The sequence below is a fragment of the Microchirus variegatus genome, assembly GCF_963457635.1.
Source record: "Microchirus variegatus genome assembly, chromosome: 3".
Classification (NCBI taxonomy): Eukaryota; Metazoa; Chordata; class Actinopteri; order Pleuronectiformes; family Soleidae; genus Microchirus; species Microchirus variegatus.
Window position 1 is genome coordinate 29,932,481 of NC_139804.1, and position 21,980 is coordinate 29,954,460.

The 21,980-nt window shown below is 41.6% G+C and overlaps 1 protein-coding gene across 3 annotated transcripts in view; it reads right to left on the reverse strand.

Annotated features, from left to right (window-relative positions):
• Positions 1-21,980, reverse strand: part of dscaml1 (Down syndrome cell adhesion molecule like 1) — a gene marked incomplete at its 3' end in the record, with an annotated part of 93,619 nt that continues 71,639 nt past the window's right edge. The window contains exons 14-35 of one of the 3 annotated variants that reach the window (XM_083886589.1): positions 21,483-21,579; positions 21,161-21,289; positions 20,871-21,038; positions 20,609-20,679; positions 20,190-20,430; positions 15,274-15,420; positions 15,019-15,174; positions 12,323-12,462; positions 9,616-9,769; positions 7,855-7,972; positions 6,636-6,799; positions 6,452-6,550; positions 4,332-4,520; positions 3,534-3,662; positions 3,236-3,394; positions 2,979-3,134; positions 2,812-2,842; positions 2,567-2,685; positions 2,284-2,436; positions 1,802-1,996; positions 1,347-1,655; positions 1-587 (exon numbers count right to left, since the gene is read on the reverse strand). In XM_083886589.1, coding sequence (XP_083742715.1) covers positions 1-587; positions 1,347-1,655; positions 1,802-1,996; positions 2,284-2,436; positions 2,567-2,685; positions 2,812-2,842; positions 2,979-3,134; positions 3,236-3,394; positions 3,534-3,662; positions 4,332-4,520; positions 6,452-6,550; positions 6,636-6,799; positions 7,855-7,972; positions 9,616-9,769; positions 12,323-12,462; positions 15,019-15,174; positions 15,274-15,420; positions 20,190-20,430; positions 20,609-20,679; positions 20,871-21,038; positions 21,161-21,289; positions 21,483-21,579 — 3,711 coding nt within the window. Of the gene's footprint in view, positions 588-1,328; positions 1,656-1,801; positions 1,997-2,283; positions 2,437-2,566; positions 2,686-2,811; positions 2,843-2,978; positions 3,135-3,235; positions 3,395-3,533; positions 3,663-4,331; positions 4,521-6,451; positions 6,551-6,635; positions 6,800-7,854; positions 7,973-9,615; positions 9,770-12,322; positions 12,463-15,018; positions 15,421-20,189; positions 20,431-20,608; positions 20,680-20,870; positions 21,039-21,160; positions 21,290-21,482; positions 21,580-21,980 lie in introns of all 3 variants that reach the window. The other 2 variants (XM_083886590.1, XM_083886588.1) reach the window with 2 other exon arrangements.

A 21,980-nucleotide genomic window follows, 5' to 3' on the forward strand; every position in this document is an offset into this window, starting at 1 on the left:
CTACACCAGTGTGTAGGACTTGGAGTAGGCCCCCGCACCTCCATCCCGCTGCTTCTGCAGTCTGCCTAAGCCCGAGGAGCTGCTCTCCAAGAGAGAGTCTCTGGATCCTCCCATCTTGGAGGATGATGAGGCGGCACCTCCTGGGGTCCCTCCTGTGGCCCCCATTGCTCCGCCTCCACCGGAGGAGGATGCTGATGCCGCGGCAGCGGTAGCAGCAGCAGCTGCCGCCGCACTCTGAGCTGCTGAGGCAGAGGAGCCGGGCATGGTGAGAGTCCTCTGGGGAAGTGTGGAGCTGCTAGAGCTAGCAGATGCTCCACCACTCCCACAACCTCCTCCACCCCCTGTGGCTCCTCCAGAGGATGCCCCAGAGGAAGTCAGGTTAGACAGGCCAGAATGACCCTTGGTCAGGGCCTGCTGCTTTGCAGAGTCCATAGTCACATGACGGCCCTGGGTGTGGTATGATCTCTGGGCCAGGCCACGAATAGAGGCTTCACGGGGCGGAACCACTGGACACGGGTCATGATGCTCCGACTGCTTTCGGAAGAAGGGGTCGGACTTCATGTAGAGGGGTAGGTTGCAGTAGTCACCTGGAGGGAAAAGTCCAAAATTGCTGTGTCATCATTTAACGACTTGTGACTCTCTTTCCGTAAACTTAGTAAATACTTTATTACCATATATTATTATCATATATTTTTTAGCATTTACAATCACTCTCCTTTAACCATCAAAACTTTTCTCTATCTGTTTGCTTTCATTAGATAACATTACTTGAAAACTGGAGTGTGTAACTTGAAAATATGAACAAATTTGGTAACACTTTAGATTAGGTAACACATATTCACCATTAACTCGGTGCTTACTAACATGTGTAAGTTGCATACTGGCCCTTTATTAGAAATCATTATGCACGTATTAACATCTTATTCTACATGACCTTATTCTACCTCTAATTTGACATAATAGGTGTTAATATGTGCTTTATATTTAGTAATTAGGGGCTAGTATGCTACTTATGCCAAACATTTGGTGAATCTACTGTCCATAAAACACTGTGCTGCCAGTGTGTGCAAACAAACGCTCCCTCAGTCAGCTCTGATAGTATAGCTTGACAGAGTCTGCTTTTTTTAGATGAAGGATGCAGAATGCAAATAATGTTGCATCAGTTCTGTTCACGGAGACCAAACAGAGGTCTGTGGAGGTTAAAAAAGTTAAGTTTTCAACCAAACTCAAGCAATCATGTTGCCTACATCATCTAACACCAACAAATGATGCTATTTGTTCTGTTTTGTGCCATTTAAAATATAAAACGTGAAATGAAAAAAAAACACATTTCAACAGCCACTCACTCTTGGCACGATGTGGAATGGGCACAGCTACATTCTTGCCACGGTCATAGTCCTGGGGTTTGGGTGGCGAGGCAGTGAAACGGCAGATACCAGGCTCCGATGGCGTGCTCATGGACGTCATGCTGTCTCCGTTGTCGTTGGTACCTGTGGTCATCTGGTCAGATGAGCTGTCGGAGATGAAGCACTCTGTTATCTCAAACTTGGCATGCTGCAGGTGCTCCTCCAGCTTGGCGTGCTCATACGCTCTCGCCAGCTCCTCGTAGGTGGAGGAGGCGCTCTCTGTCGATACCATGCTGTTGCGACCCTTATCTGAAAAAGCAGAATGAAAGAAACAATTAATCCAGACTTTTTTTTGAGGTGTGGCCCACAACATAAACAACATTCTCCTCTGAATTTGAGACATTTGAGTCTCATTTTAATTTGTAATGCTCAGTGTCCTTTCACTCTGTGCCAACCTGTGTCCTGTGAGAGGCTGGCACTGTAGCTGTCGCTCTCTGTGACGGTGATGCCATGCTGGGAGCCCACTGTACGCCAGTCTGAGGTGAGAGTGCGGGCCGGCGTGGAGGCCTGGCACTTGGTCAGAGTCCACTGACTGGAGTAGCGGTTTCTGATGCTGTGGGCCGACTTCACACTCTTTCTCGACACAGGATCTGTTGATAAATGGATGAAGAAATATTGAGGGAAGTCAACAAATGTCTAATGTCTTAATTGCCAAATTAATTGATACAGAAAATAATAATTAGTAGTCCTAGATTAATTCTTGATTATTTCTGGTATGTGGTTAAAATTAAAGGCAAAAAAAGAACTTTAAACAACAGTACAGCTTATTCATTGTTTTCAAGGAGGAGGGGATTTTCGGCCACAAGTGATAATACTAACTCAATTACTGGTAAGTCAGCTTTTAATGACAAAATGACTGATAATCATAATCACTTACTGGTTCCTGGTCTAATGTCTGACATGTCAATCAAAGGGCCGGTGTTCTGGATGAGGGCAGGGTGATGAACAGATACACCTGTGCAGAAGCTCTGGGGGTTTCCAGTTTGGTTGAACTCAGTGTCTGTCACAGGAATCGTGGCCTTATCCTCACCTGTAGCAATATTACAGAAAATGAGTTAAAAAAAAACCTGAAAAACAAAAGACTTTTCCATCTCAAACAATTTGACATCAAAATAATTCGATCCACACACACACAGCAACGCTGTCTCTCTTCCTCTCACCGATTTGCTTGATGCCTTCTTTGTCCTCAATTAGCAGCTGCACTCTGGGAATGTCAATGTGTAAGCGTGGGCCCTGAGGAGGGCCCTTCACTGGGGTGTCGAAACTGCGGTTGTTTTTGCTGTTTCACATTTAAAAGAAAAGGACAACATTTCATAACTTTGAAAAAAAGAAAACTGTGGATTTGTGAAATGGACTTTGAATAACACTAAATTCTTTTTTGGGGGATGGAAAAACGCAGCCTTACCTGATCAACATCTCAGCCAGGCTCTTGGCATCTGGGCAGAGCAGAGAACGTAATAAATAATTAATTTCCCTGACACAAATCAGCCTTATAAAATAAATGCGACTCTAAAGATTATATTCAACGTCTGCTTCAGGGATTTTACTTCTTTCTTTTACTTCTAATCTCACCTCTAAGTCTCTTCAGCCGTTTCTCTTTGCGTTTCTTGCGAATTATGAAGAGGAGCGCAACACCCAGGGTGACCAAGATGACAGGACAGCCAATGGAAAACAGCGTCTTGACATCATCATTCTTTTCCAAGGGGGATTTGCTTGGTGGGATTGTACCTGCACAAACACACGATAAGGCAAGAGTTACAGCCTTTTCATAATAATATGTCTGCCACTTATTGAAATGCAAATGCAAAAACATGGAGTTATCAACTTACTGCCATCAATGTCCAGAGTGGCAAATTGGGAGGTCTGATTTCCACAGCCAGCGCTGTTACATGCTTTCATCTTCAGTTCATACCAGGTTGCCTCATGCAACTCTGCCAGGAACACATCTGTGGTAGCATTGGTGCGCACAATCTGCCATGACCACGTACCTGCAACAAGTTACCAGTGTCAGGTCTCACTTCTTTACTCGTTGGTTTCCATAAAAAGGCGGCATAATACTTTCTGATCTTATTGGGCAATAATCTCAAATACTACAAACTCGTACAAACTGAAGAAGCAGTGACTCACCTTTTGGTCTAAACTCCAGTGTCACAGCGCTGATTGGACAGCCTCCACTGGCCCAACCCTGGAGGTTAAGGCGTGCGTGGCTGGAGTTGATGTGAGTGAAGACGGGCTGATCCTTATTGAAAATGGGTTCTAGAAAAGATGCAATATCATGAGATTTTCACATTTTCAAACTTCAATACAAACAAATAATATTGTGACAAATTAATGGTCGATTACATACAGTATGAAATGTGTCAGTGAAAATAGGAAAGCGGAAAACATTACAGATAAAGAGAGGGTCTATATGACACCACGTTAGCTTTGTTTTCCTTTGAATAGTGTGCATGTGCACAGCTGATGTAATTAAATTCAGCAACCTATAGTAATAAAAATCATCATTATCACAAGAAGACAATAAATAAAATACAGTTGTAATAAAAATATAATGTGGTAAGATTAAATGGTAACACTTTAGATTAGGTAACGTATATTCACCATTAACTAGATGCTCACTAAGTAGCATACTAGCCCTTTATTAGTAATCATTAAGCATGTATTAACATCTTATTAATTAATTAAGATTTTTCCTACATACGGTGTTAACACGTGCTTATTTATTTACTAATAAAGGGCTAGTATGCTACTTATATGCATGTTAGCAAGCACCTAGTTAATGATGAATATGTGTTCCCTAATCTAAAGTGTTACTAATTAAATGAATGAACGGATTTAGTCGTAGGTCATTCAATGACATGTGATGTCTCCTTTGTGAAAAATTTCATTTGTCCTTTTTCACCTTCCTCTACCCCGGTTTCTCACCTCGCCCGTGGGTCTTTGCTTCAATGATCTCACTGATGCGTCCAGCTCCAACACTGTTCTTGGCAGCGAGCTTCACTTTATACCAGGTGCCACAGCGCAGGTTGTCCAATTTGAAGGAGCGCTCAGTAGAACTGATAAAAACATCTTTCCATTCCTCTGTGTTGTCGACTGAGTATTGCAGCACAAAACCTGCATACATACAAACAAAAAAAAGGCAAATTGTTATACTTTTTGCTTTATTAGATTATTAATTCTCTTTGCAGGTTCAGATGAAGGACTCTTTTTTTTACCTTTATGCTACTAGACAGTCCCAGAGATTAACTACTTACTGTATTGTATATTTAACAGAAAATACAGGGATTAGAATTTCAAGTTTGAGTTTGAGTGGGATTATAAATCTGGAGCCTATTGTGAGACCTGTGATTATGACTGCTTTGTAAAAATAAAAACATTTGACTCATGTCAGAAACTTGCTTGCGATTACTTTATAAAATGTATGGTGTTTTTTTAAACTACCCAACTACAGTAGACAACGCTTATAACTCTACTGTCCACTAGATGGCAGTGTCAGACTGTACTTTTCTTGCATGGATAGGCACTGAATGGAGGACAATCCGAGATTGAGAAACATCAACGGTCGTGGGGACCCATTGCCTTGAATGTTTTAGATGTTTACCTGCTCCAACATGACTGATTCAAATGAATGGGTCATTATCAGGATTTTGTAGAGCTTGATGATAAGCTGAACATTTGAATCAGGAGTGTTCATCATATTCACATCTAAAACGTTGAAAAAAACCCCAAATATGCAGGGCATCAGGTCCCCAGGACCAGGTATTAGAAGCAATGGTCTATTTGTTCTCCTTCTAAGTTGCCATTAGTTAGTGACAAACCTGAAGACTGGGATGATGCTGACTGAGCATCTATGCAAATGGAGACATTCAATACGGTGACCATTTTTTTAATCAGCTGCCTTGAAGAGCTAAAATCTTCCTGCTCAAAGCCACTTAACTTGTCTGTCTTTCCTTCTCTTTGTAAATAATTATGCATACATGGTCGTCTGTGGTACTGTGTTTTTCTCTGTACGCTATGTACAGTCCTTTTCTATCTTTCTCTTGCTCTCTCTCTCGAACAGATGGTGTGATAGAGTCAAAAACATTAACAAGGGTTAACATGTGCAGATCCTGCAGTGTTTGTTTGTTAATAAGTTTTACAGTCACCCTCTGTTGGTCACAGAGCAGAACAGAACACGGCAGAACAAGAGCAGAATAGTATTGACCAGAACAGTTCAACAACAGTCTGCTATAGAACAGATAAAATGGTCACATCAATTGTTCCTCAAGGATGTCTAAACTACATAAATGCTTTTATTTATCCCATGGTGTAGCAGTTGTTTTGTTGTTGTTTTCTACAAAGGCTTCAAAAAAAAGTGGCATATCCAGCTGAAAACATATTTCATCAAAAAAAGGAATAGTCTGCAGATGCCACTGCACCAGTAATGAAAAACAGATTTCTGAATGGCGAACTTGAGCATCGCCTTCTGCTGACATTGCGCAGACACACAAGCATTCTGCTACACATAAAAGATATATACAGAATGTATGAGATGCTGAATGATATATGCACTCACTGATTTAGTGGACAATCACTGTTTAAGTACAATACTTCATAACTCATAACACACTGCACAAAAGTTTAGATCATTAGAGTATTTCCTTCCAGTGATGCATGTAAATGATATTAATTTTCTGTAACTTCCAAGATGGATAAAATCCAGGCTTACACAAATCAAACAAGTGACCCTTTTAGTAATATTTTATACAAACAGACACAAAAAGAACAATATTTGTTACACTATTCGCATGTCTGGCCATTAAGGCACAAATGCTACATCCATCTTCAAACAGAAATGACCAACCAGATAATCAGACACAGACAGAAGTACAAAAACAAAGCCTAAAATCATAACTCCAATGATTAAAGTAATAGATTAGAATGCATCATAACAATATGAAAAAAGATATATAGAGACATGGACTAAGCATGTATATTTCGTATTTTATAGCATAACAAAAAAATAGATGCAAGAGCCTAAGAAGACCAATGGAAAGACATTTTACCTCTGATAGAGCTACCTCCGTTGTCCCCTGGTATCCAGGCCAGAGTGATGGAAGAGGTGGAGGTGGTGGAGACAGTGAGACGAGGCTGGTCTGGGGGAACTGAGGAAGAATTTCACAGAGTTTAGAGTTCATTTCTCATTGTAGGCGCATTGATAGAAAAGTGGCATTCATGTTCTTCTCCTACCTTGCACTAAAAGGTTGACTATGATGGTGTCAAAGCCGAGGGTGTTGGTGGCCGTGCAGGTGTAGTAACCCGAGTCTTCTGCTTTGACAGAGCGCAGCACTAACGTCCCGTTGGTCATAATGAGACGCTGTCCATCCAGAGACACTGGGATGGCTGTGTCCTCGCTAAAAAAAAGGAAGAAGAAAAGTTCATACTACAGCCTACTGCAGCGTATATCATGGCTGGAGGTGGACATGGTTGCCACAGTAGTATAGTGGTTTACTCTGGTGCCTCACAGCAAGAAGGTTACCGGTTCAATTCAAGTTTGACCTTTCTGTTAAGATAAAGGTAAATGTGTTATTCCCAGTGGGGGAAATTCATCCTCTCCATTTTATCAACCCTCTACTAGGCACCTTCTTAGAACAAGAAGCAGTGGGCAGTCACTGAGCAGAGCCCGGGGACCAACTTCTGATTGAATGTCAGTGCCTAATACATGTTTTGATGGCGAGAGGAAACTGAAGCACCTGGAGGAAACTCACACAAAGTAAAAACCAACACAGAAAGGACTTGGGAGGGACAGGGGCACAGGGGATTTGAACCCAACAGTGCCAACCACTGTGTCGCCATACCATCCTGTCTGTGTGGAGGTTGCATTATTCTTTGTGTGTGTGCATGACTTTTCTCCAGGTGCTCTGGCTTCTTAGTCCAAAATTAGTCCAAAGACACAGACAGTTCATTTTGAATGTATTGTTCTTAGGTTAGGGTTAGGGTCCTGTGTCAGCTGGAATTGACTCTAGCTCCTCTGTGGCCCTCAAAGAATATGCAGCAAAGAATAACGAATGAAGTTTTTTGTTGCATGTTATTAAAAACAAGAAAACAAATTGGAAAAACAAACATAAGTTTTTCAGGCACAAAAGGAACAGTGATTACTGTGGGGAAAATTACTCCTTTTGCTGTGGACGTCTTTGTAACAAAGACCCTATTTATCCACAAAAACAGTGAAGGGAAGAATAAAAGATACGGGTAAATATTTTTGTGTTGATATTCAGCTCAGGGTCAAGCTTTGTGTGCGTTGTACGTGTGTCGTAAGGTCATATAAAGATGAAGTGCTTAGACGACATTGCTAATAAACCGACCTTCTGAGATGCTTTCATGTGAATCCATCATTCAAAGACTCACAGCAGCACTGTGTGTACATAGCTTCATAACAGTAAATAAATGGGCTATGATGGATTCTCACCTGTCTTTGGTCCATTTTATCGTAGGTGTCGCTTCTCCAACTGAACTACAGGGCAGACGCACCTCTTTCATCCAAGGAGTGGTTACAGTACCCCCAAATGACAAGATCTTAGCTGGGGCTGGGGGGGAGGAAGAGAACAGGCACATACAGATGAAGATGGAAATAACCATGAGAGATAATTGCATGAAGACACAATACACACAATACAAGCAGAGCAAAGGTGTAATTAATATGTACAAATCGGATTATGTTGCCAATGTCAAATAAACAACTTGCAAACCAAATTAAAACAATGCTGCAGAGGCATCTCAATGTCTGGATCAATATCCTGAGATGTGAAAGCGTGTACTGTGTTTCCTGGGATTCACACTTGGTGGATAAGACATGTTAAATGTGACATTGTCCACCAAAGACTAGAATATGAATCTAAGAGCATAAGATAAAATATCCATACATTATTATTCTTTCTTTCTTTCTTGCTCAAACATCTTAGTGGCAGCACTCATGTCCGCTAATGTTCAGGCTGAATGAAATATTGAGTGGGCAAGTCAAGAGGACACTGCCTTCAACTGACAGCTGACCTAGCCCCTTCCCAGCAGTCAAGGAAATAGAGAGATTTAGAAAAGTGTAACATGGTTCAATAGGCACTCTATTAAGTTTTGTTTCCTTTTTTTTCCTCTCTTATTTTCTATTAATCCAAATTCTATTGATTTAACTGTCCTCTTCCTTTTCTTAAACACTTGCTTTTGTGTTGTGTATTTTTTTTTTAGCTCTGGTTGTCCTCTCCTTGCTCCCTCTCTTATTATTTTCCAGTTTGGGCGCAGTGTAGTTGGTGCCCTCTGAACTTTGTGATCAATAGATCACCAAGCATCACCAAAAAAAAGAAAGGGAGGGCGAGGGAAAAACAAGCTGAGAAGAGATACTGTATACAGAGCAAGTGGAAAAGTAAGAGGTAGATCATTTACACAATTCACAGTGTCATAGGGGATACGGAGCAAAGCATCCATTAAAAGTGTATTTTTAGTTCACGGCAGTGTCACTAAGAGGCTTGAAGAGGAATGCTAGCACTGTCATAACTGTTCCTAATGGGGATATGTAGAAGCAGAGAGAGGGAGGGGGAGCAAACAAGAAATAAGAAAATTCAGGTAAAAAAAATAAGAGAAGAGTGTTGTCTCATCGCCAAAAAACAACTGATTTGGTGATGCGCAGGACACTGGAGGCAGAGATATGCAGCATGTTATTCATTTTGAGGCCGGTAAATTGTCCCACCTCCCTTTTAACCACTATTGAAACAATTGTTAATTGTTACATTAATGTAAAGAAATATATAGCTAAATTTGCATTCCCAGTATATGCTCACATTTAACCTTACTTTCCTTTCACTTGAAAATGACCAAAACTACAGTTATCTGTTATTTAACCATACGGAGTCTCTAGTAGAGCTGAAACTTAATCGGTTTAAAGCTTTTTTCATGATTAAAACAAGATTTCTGATTGTTTTAGCTTCTTAAATGTGAATATGTTCTTAATTCCTTTGCTCCACATAACAAAGAAATCATTCAAACTGAGTAATTTTGGTCTGTGGACAAAACAAGACATTCGACAGCATCGTCATCTCCACTGATGAACACTGATCAACGTTTTTTAACATTTTCTGACATTTTATGGACCAAACAATTAATTGAGAAAATAATCGACGGATTAATCGATTGTGAAAATGATGGTTAGTTGCAGCTCTAGTCTCTAGTTACAGGGACTCACCCTTGGCTGCTGGCTCCACGGTGACCTTGTCACTGAAGTTACCACGGCCTGCTGTGGTGACGGCTGCAGCCCAGATCAGGTACTGCTGCCGGTGGTTGAGATGAGTGATTCGGTAGAACAGCAGCTGAGGGTTGGCTTCATACTCACTGGGCATCTGTGGAAAACAAAATGTATTAGTGGAAACGTTTCTTTCTTAAATCTTTTCTTAAAGTGAAGGATCTACTGGTTGGCTCTTGCTTTTTCACTTGGAATCTTCGCAGAAATTAGCAGCAAAATGGAATATATAATATGTAGACAGACAAGAAAACAGAACAAAAGTTAAAATATAGTCCACACATTTTCTAAATCTCTCTACTAATATACGTACACCAAAGAAACACGTTTGTGCTCTGCTAACAAAATGGGCCTTTTATCACAGGTGCTAAGCCACACAGTAAATTCTGGGGGATGCCAAAGACAAGATCATTTTGTCACTTTAGTGTAAAGGCAGGATTAATGTGAAGGGCTGAGTGAACATCATTCAACGTGAACTCCACCCTGCATCCTCTCCTCAAGTCAGCACTACAGGAAGAAGAAAGGAGGATGGGTTGGAGAGGGCACATAGGTTCTGGGGCATATTATGATAAGGTAAAACTGTGTGAAAGGATGGCGCTGGAGGGAGGGGGGGGGGGTAAAGCCCACCCCCCTCTTCTCATCTGTTCTCCTCAGGGAGAGCAAACAGAGATATGATACAGAGAAAGACAATGGGAGACAGACAAATGAGACAGTCAGAGATATCATGAACAGTCGTACACTAATGAGGCCGATATCTACTGCAGGCATCAACACTGAAGGGGAGAGGAGAGGAGAGGAGAGAGGCAGACAAATTGTTAAACATAAACGACGCAGGAATATACACGTATACAGTGGCATTCATGACCTGGAGGTGGATGTGTAATTGCCGTGGTTTTAACCCAGCCATGTGTCAGCTGTCTAGACATATAGACGTCGCTGCCCCTTCAAAACACACACAAACACACACAGTAGATGCACAAACACATGAACACATATTCCTACCATCAACCGCCGTCAGCTAAATCACAATGTTCACTATACCCGACCAGTTTGAATCACATTTTCTCAGTGGCAGTCGCTCGTGCACAGATGAATTGATGACTGATGAGTGTGTAGATGTGGCAGACACCAGGAAAAACTTGCAAAGACTGTTCGAGCTTGATGTTTTTTTTATTCTGGGCAAACAGATTCCAGCATTCCTGTTGTTTTTCCACATTTACGAGTGGGCCGTCACGGAGGAATCCACTTGGCTTTTTATTTCCTGTTCATCATCCATTCCTCCCGTCTCTGTCACATCTTTGCTCACCTCTGTGACGATCCTTTACCCCCACTGCACCATCATTTCCCTCTCCTCCTGCCATCACTCTTCATCCCACTCTTCATTTCCTCATCCCTCTTCACATTTCCCTGTCAACTATGGGCCCACTCCTTGCTATTCCCTCCATCCATGCACAGATACCCCCCCCCTTCTCCATTTTACACCATCTCTGCATTTCCCCCCTCCCCAACTCTCACGTCTATTAATGTATTCTCTTAGACTCTTTCATCTCAGTGCATTTGCCTATATATACCTCTCCACTGCAGGCAGAGGTATGGACAGAGGGATGTATGTAAGTATGGATGGATGAATGGGTGGGTGGGTAGATGTTGAGAGGAGGGGAGGAGTGACAGAGTGTGTGTTGCTGTAACGGATATTAAAATATTCCTCCAGCGTGGAGATAGCAGTGATCCAGGGAACGATAGAGAGAGATAATGAAAAGAGGAACAAAAGTACTTCCCACACGGTGTGTCTGACCCCCCATCCCTCCTTCCATCTCTCCAGTCGCACTCATTTACATAGTAATCATCCCAAACTCTGCATGGGGGCTTCAGAGAGAGAAGGAGAGACTGAAAGAGAGAGGGAGGGAGAGAGGGAGGGAGTGTGTGTGTGCATGTGCGAGCGAGCGAGAGGTAAATAGATAGACAAAAAGAGAGTGATTTGTGAATGAGCAACTATGAAGATGGATGTATATTTGTAGATAGATTTATGCGGTGTGTGTGTATGCAAGTATATGCAAACTGGATATATTTCTTGCTTCTGCATTCACTCATTCAATCATGTCACAAAAACATGAGTTGCATATATGTATGTATGCTTGGTGTGAAACACACACACACACACACACACACACACACACACGTGAGTGTGTATTTATTCATGTGCATGTGTGTATCTGTGTGTGTAAGTGAGCGTGTGTGTGCTTGCTGTCGGCTTGTTTTCTGCCCTCGTTGATGAACAGATGAGGTTGTCCTGGCAACGTGATGAGACGCAGATATGCAAATTAGGCTGGAGGTTGACTTTGCATGCACACACACTGCGGTATGAGGAGAGCTCATCTCACACACACGCACATCTTGCTGAGACTGCAGCACTAGACCACACACGCACACGCTCACACACACATCCACATAAATGTAATATGTCCTCATTATCAAATTTCCTTTATCTTGTCATCATACAAATTCTATAACAGAACCTTTATGGTACATTTAAAACTGAACCCATCTCCAGCCATGTTTGGATGGTCTTCTCTCACCCCCCCCCCCCTCTTTTTAACTCATTCATCCAGCTCCCACTCCTGAAAAAACTCACTGCACCCCTCTTCTAACTCACCGGTTGGCCCGACCCGGGGCTGGAGCAGTAGATGGTGTATTTGCGGATGATTCCATTTGGCTTATGAGGGGGTAACCAGGACACCACAACACTGCTAGCAGAGGAGGGGACAGCTTTGATGCCAGCTGGTGGTCCAGGGTCTGAATCATACAGAGGAGAGAATATGTGAACCAGATACCTTTGTCTGTGTGTACAATACAGTGGACTAAGAGGAATCATAATGAGTGTTAACGTTTTTTGTACACTCCATGAAAAAAAGCACACAAAAAACACCCTTGACAAAATTGCTGCCACAGAACTTTACCCTACAGCTCTGTTGTCATTGTAACATCTGAATGGTTGGTTCCCCTCAATATTTATCCATCTTACAAAAATGCCAGACTTTAACTAACTTGCCTCTGGGAAACTGCATGTGATCCAGGTCATAGTACTATAGTACTTTTTACAATTTACCCACAAATCATAGAAAAACAAATGCAGATTATTCATAAATGAAGACAAGTTAGCAGCAGCACTAATACACATCACCATTTTTCATTGTGTGCTGTTTTTGTCCACAACCTAGATTTGCACATTGTGTCATTTTTGTTTACTTATTATTACTCATTCAAGCAGTTCTTTGAATGAAAAGTCTCATACATATTACACAGTTTCCATTGCACCTTATATGAACCGTACTCTGTCTGATTCATATACAATTCTTAGTTTGTGGTCAAGTGTCAGCATGTTTTACTATGTGATTTTGATGATGATGGATCATTTAAATCAGTTCATATGCCATAACTTCAGGATTAATAAACAAAAGCCAAAATATCCCAGACGTGGCTCCTGCCATTTTGTGCCGGTGACATAACATGTACTTGATGTTGAATATGAGCAGTAAGGATTGTGGTATGGAGCATATGTGTCGAATTCCTGTCAATAGACTCACCCATCTAACTGCGATTAAGTCACTGCTGTCGATCATGAAAACTTATTTTTATAACTGGTAAAGGATAATTATGAATATTATATTCTAGATTAGGGTCATACGGCGGAGTATCGGCACGTACTGTTGCCTTACAACAAAAAGACCTGGGTTCGTGACCCGGTCTTTCCTCTTGGCATGTTGTTCTCTGGTTTCCTCCTGCCCCAAAAACAGGTTAATTGGACTCTAAATAAACCAGAGTGTGAATGTGTCTCTCTGTGTTTGCCCTGCAATGGACTGGCAACCTGTGCAAGGCGTACCCCTCCTTTCACCCTCCAGTGGCCCTGACTGCCCACATGTGGAGGATAAAGCAGTAGACAGTTGATGAATGAATTATTATTCTACATCTGGATCCTTTTAAATCCTACCACTGAACATTTAAATGTTAAAATCCTTCGAATAAGCAACATAAAACTCACACACATTCATATTTTCAAACCGATGAATGCTGTGACCCCATAGGTGTGTGGCCTTTGCAAAGAGCATGAAAAATAACTGCAGGGCGAACCCATCTCCTTCACTTCGATGCTTACTGACTTTTGTCTTTGTGTCTGAAGGGCGGAGGTTGAAAAAGGCAGACTGAAAAGTGGCTGTATGCACAATTGCACCGCAAACACTTTTCCATATGTTACAGTGAGAGAACTGAGGGCAAACGGAAGGATGAGGCCCAGAGAGACAGAGGAGGTTGAATGCACAGTATGTGAAGAGGTTGCCCCTGGACACAGTGTCAACTCTCATCAGGGAGAAAGAGACACTCCACGCCGGGCCATGGATAAACACGCACACGCACTCAAAGACCAACACAATACATATATTTGAAGAGCTATTGCAGCAAGGCCAGCTTATAAAATGAAATACAGTATGAAAAATAGAATAAAGGCCTTTTCTGAAATGGCACTTCTTAAAAATCTCTGCTCCCCCCCCCCCTCACTCCTCCACTCCCTCTCTCGCTCATTTTCTCCATCTCCAGACGCCTGCCTCCTCCTCTGCTTGGCCCCAGGGAGTGAGAAGAGAGGCGGATACGGATGTAATCCATAGCCCGACAGTGTAAGCACAAAATTAATTCTTTCTAAGCCACAAAGAATTAATCCTTCTCCTTGTGCTGGGTGCTAAGCTGGACCTGCACACATACAATAGTTGTATGCACACACACACACACACACACACACACACACACACACACACACACACACACACACACACACACACACACACACACACACACACACACACACACACACACACACACACACACACACACACACACACACACACACACACACACACACACACACACACACACACACACACACACACACACACACGCATACAAACACACTCTCTCCCACACAAGCAGACAGACAGACAAATGCTAGAAAATCTGCACACACACTTAACCCTTCCACACATACACACGTGCAGACCCACACCCTAAGGCTCCTTAACTAATCACACACACACACTTTTGGTTTTATAATTCTCATTAGCACTGGTAATGGCACATCAGAGAACAAAGAGGTTTTAATCAGCATCCTCAGCCTTACAAAGACCCTCTTCTAACCCCTCTGGCTGTCTGCCTCCCACACACTGCTACCTAAACCAAGCAGTGAAAAAAAAAATTGGACCTGCCCAGTAGATGTGGTCAAATCAATTCACACATTCATGTATATTGTGTGTTTATTATTTGGTGTATCCTTTGTGAAAAAGATGTACTAAATTAAGGACTCACAGTCTTCACGAGTTTGGATGTAAAGGACGTTGCTACGGACTCCATCCCCGGCCTGGGTGTAGGCCAGCACCTGGATGCTGTAGTTGGTGAACTTCTCCAGGCCTCTGAGCTCCACCTGCTCTTTGGTGGTTGTTATGTTTTGCATTTCACCCCACTCTGGGAGACACAGAGGAAAAGGAAAGATGTTCAGATCAAGGGCTGAGGCTGTTACCAGGCTATGGTGTGGAAGGAAGATGACAGACACAGTCAGCCCACCTCCATCTGGGTAGACGGCCCAGAAGACGATGCGATATCCCTTCAATACGCCATGCAGAGTCAATCTGGGAGGCTCGGCCCATGTGATTACCGCCTCGTCTGATGTTACAGAAATGGCTCGCACGTTCTGGGGAGGCTGACTGGGCACTGGAGTCAAAGGAAGAAAAGAGATTACGAAATTTAGTAAGAAGTATTTCACAGCTCAGAATAAAAATGTTCTACTTCATCAAGGTAAAAACAAAAAAAACAATCACAACTGTATTTGATGATTGAGAATACAAAGTGAAATTATCATCCAACTCAAACTCTTAATAGTAGCTATATGGTGTCTACATGAGTTAAATATTTTAAAAGGAATTATATGCTAACTTTGGAAACTTATGTTGTTGTTTTTTTATTTTTCAAATAAATAATCAGATGTTATTGTAATATCTGAATTTACATATCAAAAATGCATATAAACATACATCATTGAGTAGTGGTCTGTGCTAGGAGAGAAAATGGATAAGCAAAATTCAAATAAAGTAGAAAATGAAAAGAAAATAATAAAGCAAGAAATGCAATTCTCACAAAATTTAGGGATGTTTGGCTTTAAGTTAACCTTCTCTAAACTTTTGAATGCACACATGTCCAGTTGTTCAGTACTTATTGAATAACATGCTGTTCTCTAATGTTGACATCATGAGACCAAGACAACACTTTAAAATGAAGTTATTGAGACATCACATCCCTGTAGCTGTCGAGAAATATTTCTGATCACTGGTCAACTCAGTCTGACAGCTTCTAAGCCAGGTTTCCCCTCTGGATTATTTCACTTAGATCGTTAGGTAGGTAATCCATTAGAGGCCACCATATGCCCAATGGGTCGTCATTTCCATTTAATTTGGCACTTAGTCTTTCCATAGGAAAAACTCTAAAAATGTCTTTGTACCACTGAGTTACAGTGGGAGGTTTCTCGCTAATCCAATTAAATAATATACATTTTCTGGCCAAAAACAAGATTTTATTGAGTAATTTTCACATCTGGAAACTTATATGTTTAATATCTGATTCTATCAAATACTCTGCGAGCTTGTTCCAGATTCTAATTGAGAAAAAATGTACATATATTTTCAGATCCTCACTATGGAACTCAAGTTTAGTGTATTTTAACAAACATAAATATGCATAATCTGGCCTTTATTCTGAGATTTCAAGGGGTTTTAAGTTTGCATGAAAACATAAGATGACGCAAAGGTGTCCCATCAAAGGTAGGACTGGTTTGGTTTTTAGTTGATTAATGAATAAAATAAATGAATAAATCCTTGCTGAATCCCAGAAAGGCATTGCCATCGCAAACCTGAAGTGAGTATACAGGCTAGTGATAGATGAAAAGCCCATGACATGCATCCAGCATGATGTATAGGACCATCTCTATAACCACCACCTCTCTCTCTCTCTGTACAAGCCACCCTCTGTCCCCTCCAACCCAGGTGTCTCCTCTGTTGGCTACTGCTGACCGTTAGTCTTTCAGAGCCTGAATAATGCAGAGTGTTAAAGACGAACAGAGGTCAACTTGTGAGTGAAGGAGAGGCAGGAAGAGAGGAAGAGAGGCAAGTGAAAGAAAGACGGCAATGAAAGAGAGAGATCGGGGCCAAGTCCACCAGGGAATTTCTCTGCAGCTGGAGAAGAGAGTGGTGGTGTGGAGAAGGACGGAGGAAGAAGGGAGGGAGAGGAGAAAGGAGGATTAAAAAACTAAACGTGGGTTTTGCATGAACAAATCTTTAGGGTCTGAAAAAATCAAATGGCATCATCTTTACAGTACCTTTACAAAAGGAACGGGAACAGGATTTGAACAAAAGGTGTTTCCAAAGTGTCTGTATTGGAGCTTATGTAAAGTAATGAAGGCAGATGGATAAAAAGTTGAATAAATCAGTGGTCGTGTTGGTATAAAATGACCTCAGATAAATATGTGCGCAAGCTGGAGGAAAAAACAAATACAGGAACAAAGCAAAAGGCAGTTTTTGGACTGGGGCTACAGAGAGGAGGAGATAAGGGTTGAGGGGCAGAGGAACAAGGGAGGAAGTGAGGAAGAGTTAAAAGCAAGAGGAGCAAAGGAAGGGCAGAAAAAGATGAAAAGAGGGAGCAGGGAGACAATGCGCTCAGCTGTGGATAATTACAGCAGGAAGCTAGCACAGGGAATGAGAGAGAGAGAGACAGACAGAGAGACATGCTAATTATAATTATTTTTAGTATGCTTGTTGTTATCACTATTATCATAATGGCCATCAATATCACTGTCGCCACGGTGACAGCCACAGGAAAGAATTGGAGGGCTCTGTCTCCTCTGGACTAATGGAGCTCAGCCAACTGTTCACTGGGTGGACATGTGACGTCTGTGGGTGTGTGTGTGTGTGTTTTATTTTGCTTTATTTGTTTGCTGATGGAGGGAGGGCGTCCTATGATAGAGAATAACAGACGTGACAGGAACAGAATTTTTTTTTTGTGTGTATATTGTACAGATTGTTGTTTATTTTTACTGCAGCGCAACAATAAAGAATACAATGTAAAGAGGGGAAAGCAGTTCTTCTTCTACTAGCTCTAAAAGATGGTGGGAATTTGAATGGAATTATTTATTACATTAAAAATAAAGAGAGTGAATGATTGTCTCTGTGTGGCCCTTTTCGCCGTATGCCAGCTGGGATTATGGAGGATAAATTGGTAGACAATGAATGAATATTTGGTTTCAAGGATCCCAGGATCCTGGGCCTGATACCTGGTGCAATTCAAGCTATCTCTTCAGAATTCTGATAGTTTCACGCAAAAAGGCAATTTCCAAGGAACTGGTTGAAATGTGATCCTCCAAGCCGAGATCAGTGGCAGGACATCGTAGAGGAAATGCACTCCATGGAAATACTGACTTATCTCATCAGGATTAAAGTAGGGATCCATACAAAACTCGAGGCTAGACCAGAAGTGTTAAGTGTTTTAATTTGCTCTTTTTGTCTCGTCTTGCTCTTATACTGTAAATGTAAAATGTATAAATAAAGAAAAAAGGGGGAAAAAAGGAAAACAGAGTCAAGGATGTTTTTGAAGATGAATAGTATTTAAAACTGTTTTGTTTTCTTTGTTAAGCACTTGTTTCAGATTTCGTCTGCTTGTCTTTGAAGGCCAAATGTCAATCAAAGCTGCTCACTTACAAATACTGCTTCATGAATAAAAGATACATGTTAGCTTTTGAAAGACAGGTCTGATCCACAAACAAATGTGATCCAGAAGGATAATGCAGACATATTTTAACCTAATATTTTAATGCTTTGCACCCCCATAGGTTATTACCTATTAAGTTGGAATTAGAAATAACATGATAATACTACCTCCATATTACAAAATTATTACCATAGTATTACCATGTTGTTGTTACTGTACTTTTAAGTATTACAAAAGTTGGCATTTCTCTTTTGGAAGGCAAATTAGGGCTCTACAAAATGACTCCTTTCAGTTTGGTAAATGTTTTTTGACTGAGCGAATGAGTTGTGCATCTGGGGAGTAATCCTAATTCTGCACCTAGCTGATAATTGTTCCTCGTTCTGTGCATTTTTTCGCATACTCAGGGACAGATGCATTAACAAATTAAACTAAATACTGGATTGTCCAGCCTTGAAAGTATGGGTCTGATTCCTAAATGCTCTTTTCGTTAATTCTGCTGAAAGAATGGTTTCTGTAAGAGCTTGTGTCCTTGATGTTTGTAAAAAAGGAAGTGGAGTCGCATTTAGATTAGAGAGGAGAGAAGGAATATAGCAATTTTAAGTTATGTGCCAATCACACAAAAGCACAGCAAAAAGAGAACAACAAACAGAAAAAAGAGCACTTACAGTGGATCAGAGAAAAAGCCGAACTGACAGTTCACTCTTCTTCTGTATGTACAGCATCGTGCTGTTTTACCTGCTGTATTTCCCTCATTGTTGCTGGCCCCTTTTCCACCTATGGTCCCAGCTCGACTCGCCTCGGCACGGTACGGTTTAGGTTGTGTTTCCATTACAAATTATAGTACCTCCTCAACATGGGCAGTCACCACTGCACAGCTGCATGAAACTGCCTTGACTTTGTTTTCCACGCAACACAAAACGAGTGACGAGTGACTTGTAAAGCAGTTGTTTTCAGTGTAACTGAATCATTAGAATCAGTTAATTAAAACTATTTGTTCACTGTTTACTTCCTCCATGACCAGAGCACAGACTCCGTCTGACACAGTCACTGGACTGAAATACAGCAGCAGGGTTCGTGATGCCGCTCGCCACTCACGATCAGCACACACCAGACTCCTCTGTTAAATATTGAGAATTTAGACATTTCCCTGGTAACTGTTGGAGGTTAACCCACGTTTTTAGGATAATTAAGTCTTTTTAACTGATCTACAATTCGGCATTGTTCGGCGTGATTCTTGTGTCGGACTTCTCTTCCTGTGATGGCACTCTGACCAATCAGGGGCCGGCAGTCTGGCGACATCATGCATAGTATCGCCTCAGGTTGCTTGGAATCTCGCCAGAGCAGGTACTAAAAAAGTACCAGGTACTATCGCTAGTGGAAAAGTAAAACAACTGTGCCAAGGCGAGTCAAGTCGCACTATTATGGAAAATGATTATATTTTTCTAGGCTTTTTGATCACTCAAACTACATGTTGCCATTTACTCACACTTTCATTAATGTGCATTAATGTGCATTTTCTATCACTCATCTTTCATACCCATTCACATTCTGGCGTTAGGGTTAGTGTCTTGCCCAAGGACACATCAGCATGTAGACTAGAGTAATCGAACCCACAACCTTTGAGTTGAAAGACAACTCTTTCTACCACTGAGTTACTGTCACACACTCAGATACAGAGCAAGAACGCATGCTGAGATACTGTATGTGTGTGTTTTTGTGATTCTCACCATCTTCCAAGGTTGTAGCATTGATCTCTGAGCTAGAAGGTCCTGTGCCAGCTCTGTTAAAGGCCTGGACAACCACACCGTACTGGGCAAACTTCTTCAGGTTGTCCAGAGTGTAGACTTCAACATCTCCAGTGGCCTTCATCTCCACAATACTGTACTGGCCATTACTGCCAGGGCCGTTCTCTCTGTAACCGATCTGGTAACCCCGGATCACGCCATTCTGCAACTCTTTCCTCGGAGCCTAACAGAAGAAAAACAAAGAGACAACTCTCACGTCATATCGATGGAGTCATACCAACATTTTACATAATAACTCAAGGACATCCACTGTCTTTCAGCATTTAAAGTGTGGGACAAAACAATTGGGTATCTTTGCAAGCATCAAAACATGATCATCTGAAATAGCTGATAGGCTTTACCTTCCATGTTACTCTGATACTCTGAGAGGTAACAGGCTGCAGGATCACATCTATGGGTGGACCATCAGGCTCTAGAGAGAGACCAAAAAAATACTAAATGGCAATGTTTCATGTACAAATGAACAATTCTTATTTTAATTTCCTTAAAGAAGGACACCTTTAAAATGAGATGCTTATTCAATGACAGTGTCACCACAAATCCAGAGGCTGAAAGCTAATTTCACAAGGACAGTGTTAAAGAGCATCCTGGCTAAATACTTACGTGCTTCCTCTGTGCTGATGGTGAGTTCCTTACTGGCCTCGCTCTTTCCTATGGCGTTGTAAGAATACATGCGGATGCTGTAGACTGAGGCAGGATGAAGGTCCACTATGTTGGCTTGATTGTTGGTGGGGGAGATATTTCGAGTTGCATGCTTCAACTCCCAGGAATCTGAAAGTAAAATATAATACAAATTTCTTCTTTAAAAAAAATAAAAATAATAATAATAATTCCACTGTGAGATTCACTCCTTTATTTACTGTCTAATAAAGAAGAATACTCTTCTTATTTACCCGTCTTGTTCTTATACTCAATATCATAAGAAGTAATGACACTGTTTCCATCAAATCTCTGCGTCCAACGCAGATTCATGCTACGATCTTTCACTTCTCGCACTTCCAACTCCGGAGGGTCTGGTGGCTCTGAGGATTTAATAAAGAGGGAGTGAACAACAGGAGGGAGCGGAGATAAGGGAGGGAAAGTTATAGATCACAATAGAAACAGACTTGTGTATTTTTTTATCAGTAAGATAAAACTACAATACACACATCCGTGCAGGATCAATAGATCCTGGTACGATACACACATTGCACAAATGTGTGCAGCAGTGGTTACCTTGCACTGTAAGCTGTATAAGGCCTCGTCCTTCTCCATAAGAGTTGATGGCATGACAAGAGAAGAAGACTGAATCCTCGCGCTCTGCTGGCTTTAGCTGTTGGGACAAAGGCAGAAAGAGTAATGTCTAAGAGACAAACAGCTCCGTCTTGGAGCCAAAAAACTGTATAGCTCTGTGGTGGAGAAAAGAGAGTTGTGTAATAAAAAGGAAAGAGTCAACTATCCACAAGTGCACTGTATTTAAAGAATAAAGAGTCACTTTTGCAACATTTTTTGTCGACATGAGCTAATAGAGGTGTATGCAGGTTTAATCATTCTTGGTTGAATGAGGCTGTGACCAGAACTGTTGAGGAATGGCATTTACAGCAGCCAGCAGCTTTGAACGTGCCTCATGGCCTCACTGAAACAACTTGCAGTTGCCCAATATGGAACTAGTCTGCTGTCGGGTGTTGCTGATGAATCAGACAGTGTAGGTCCTTTTGTTCTAGACACGATAGG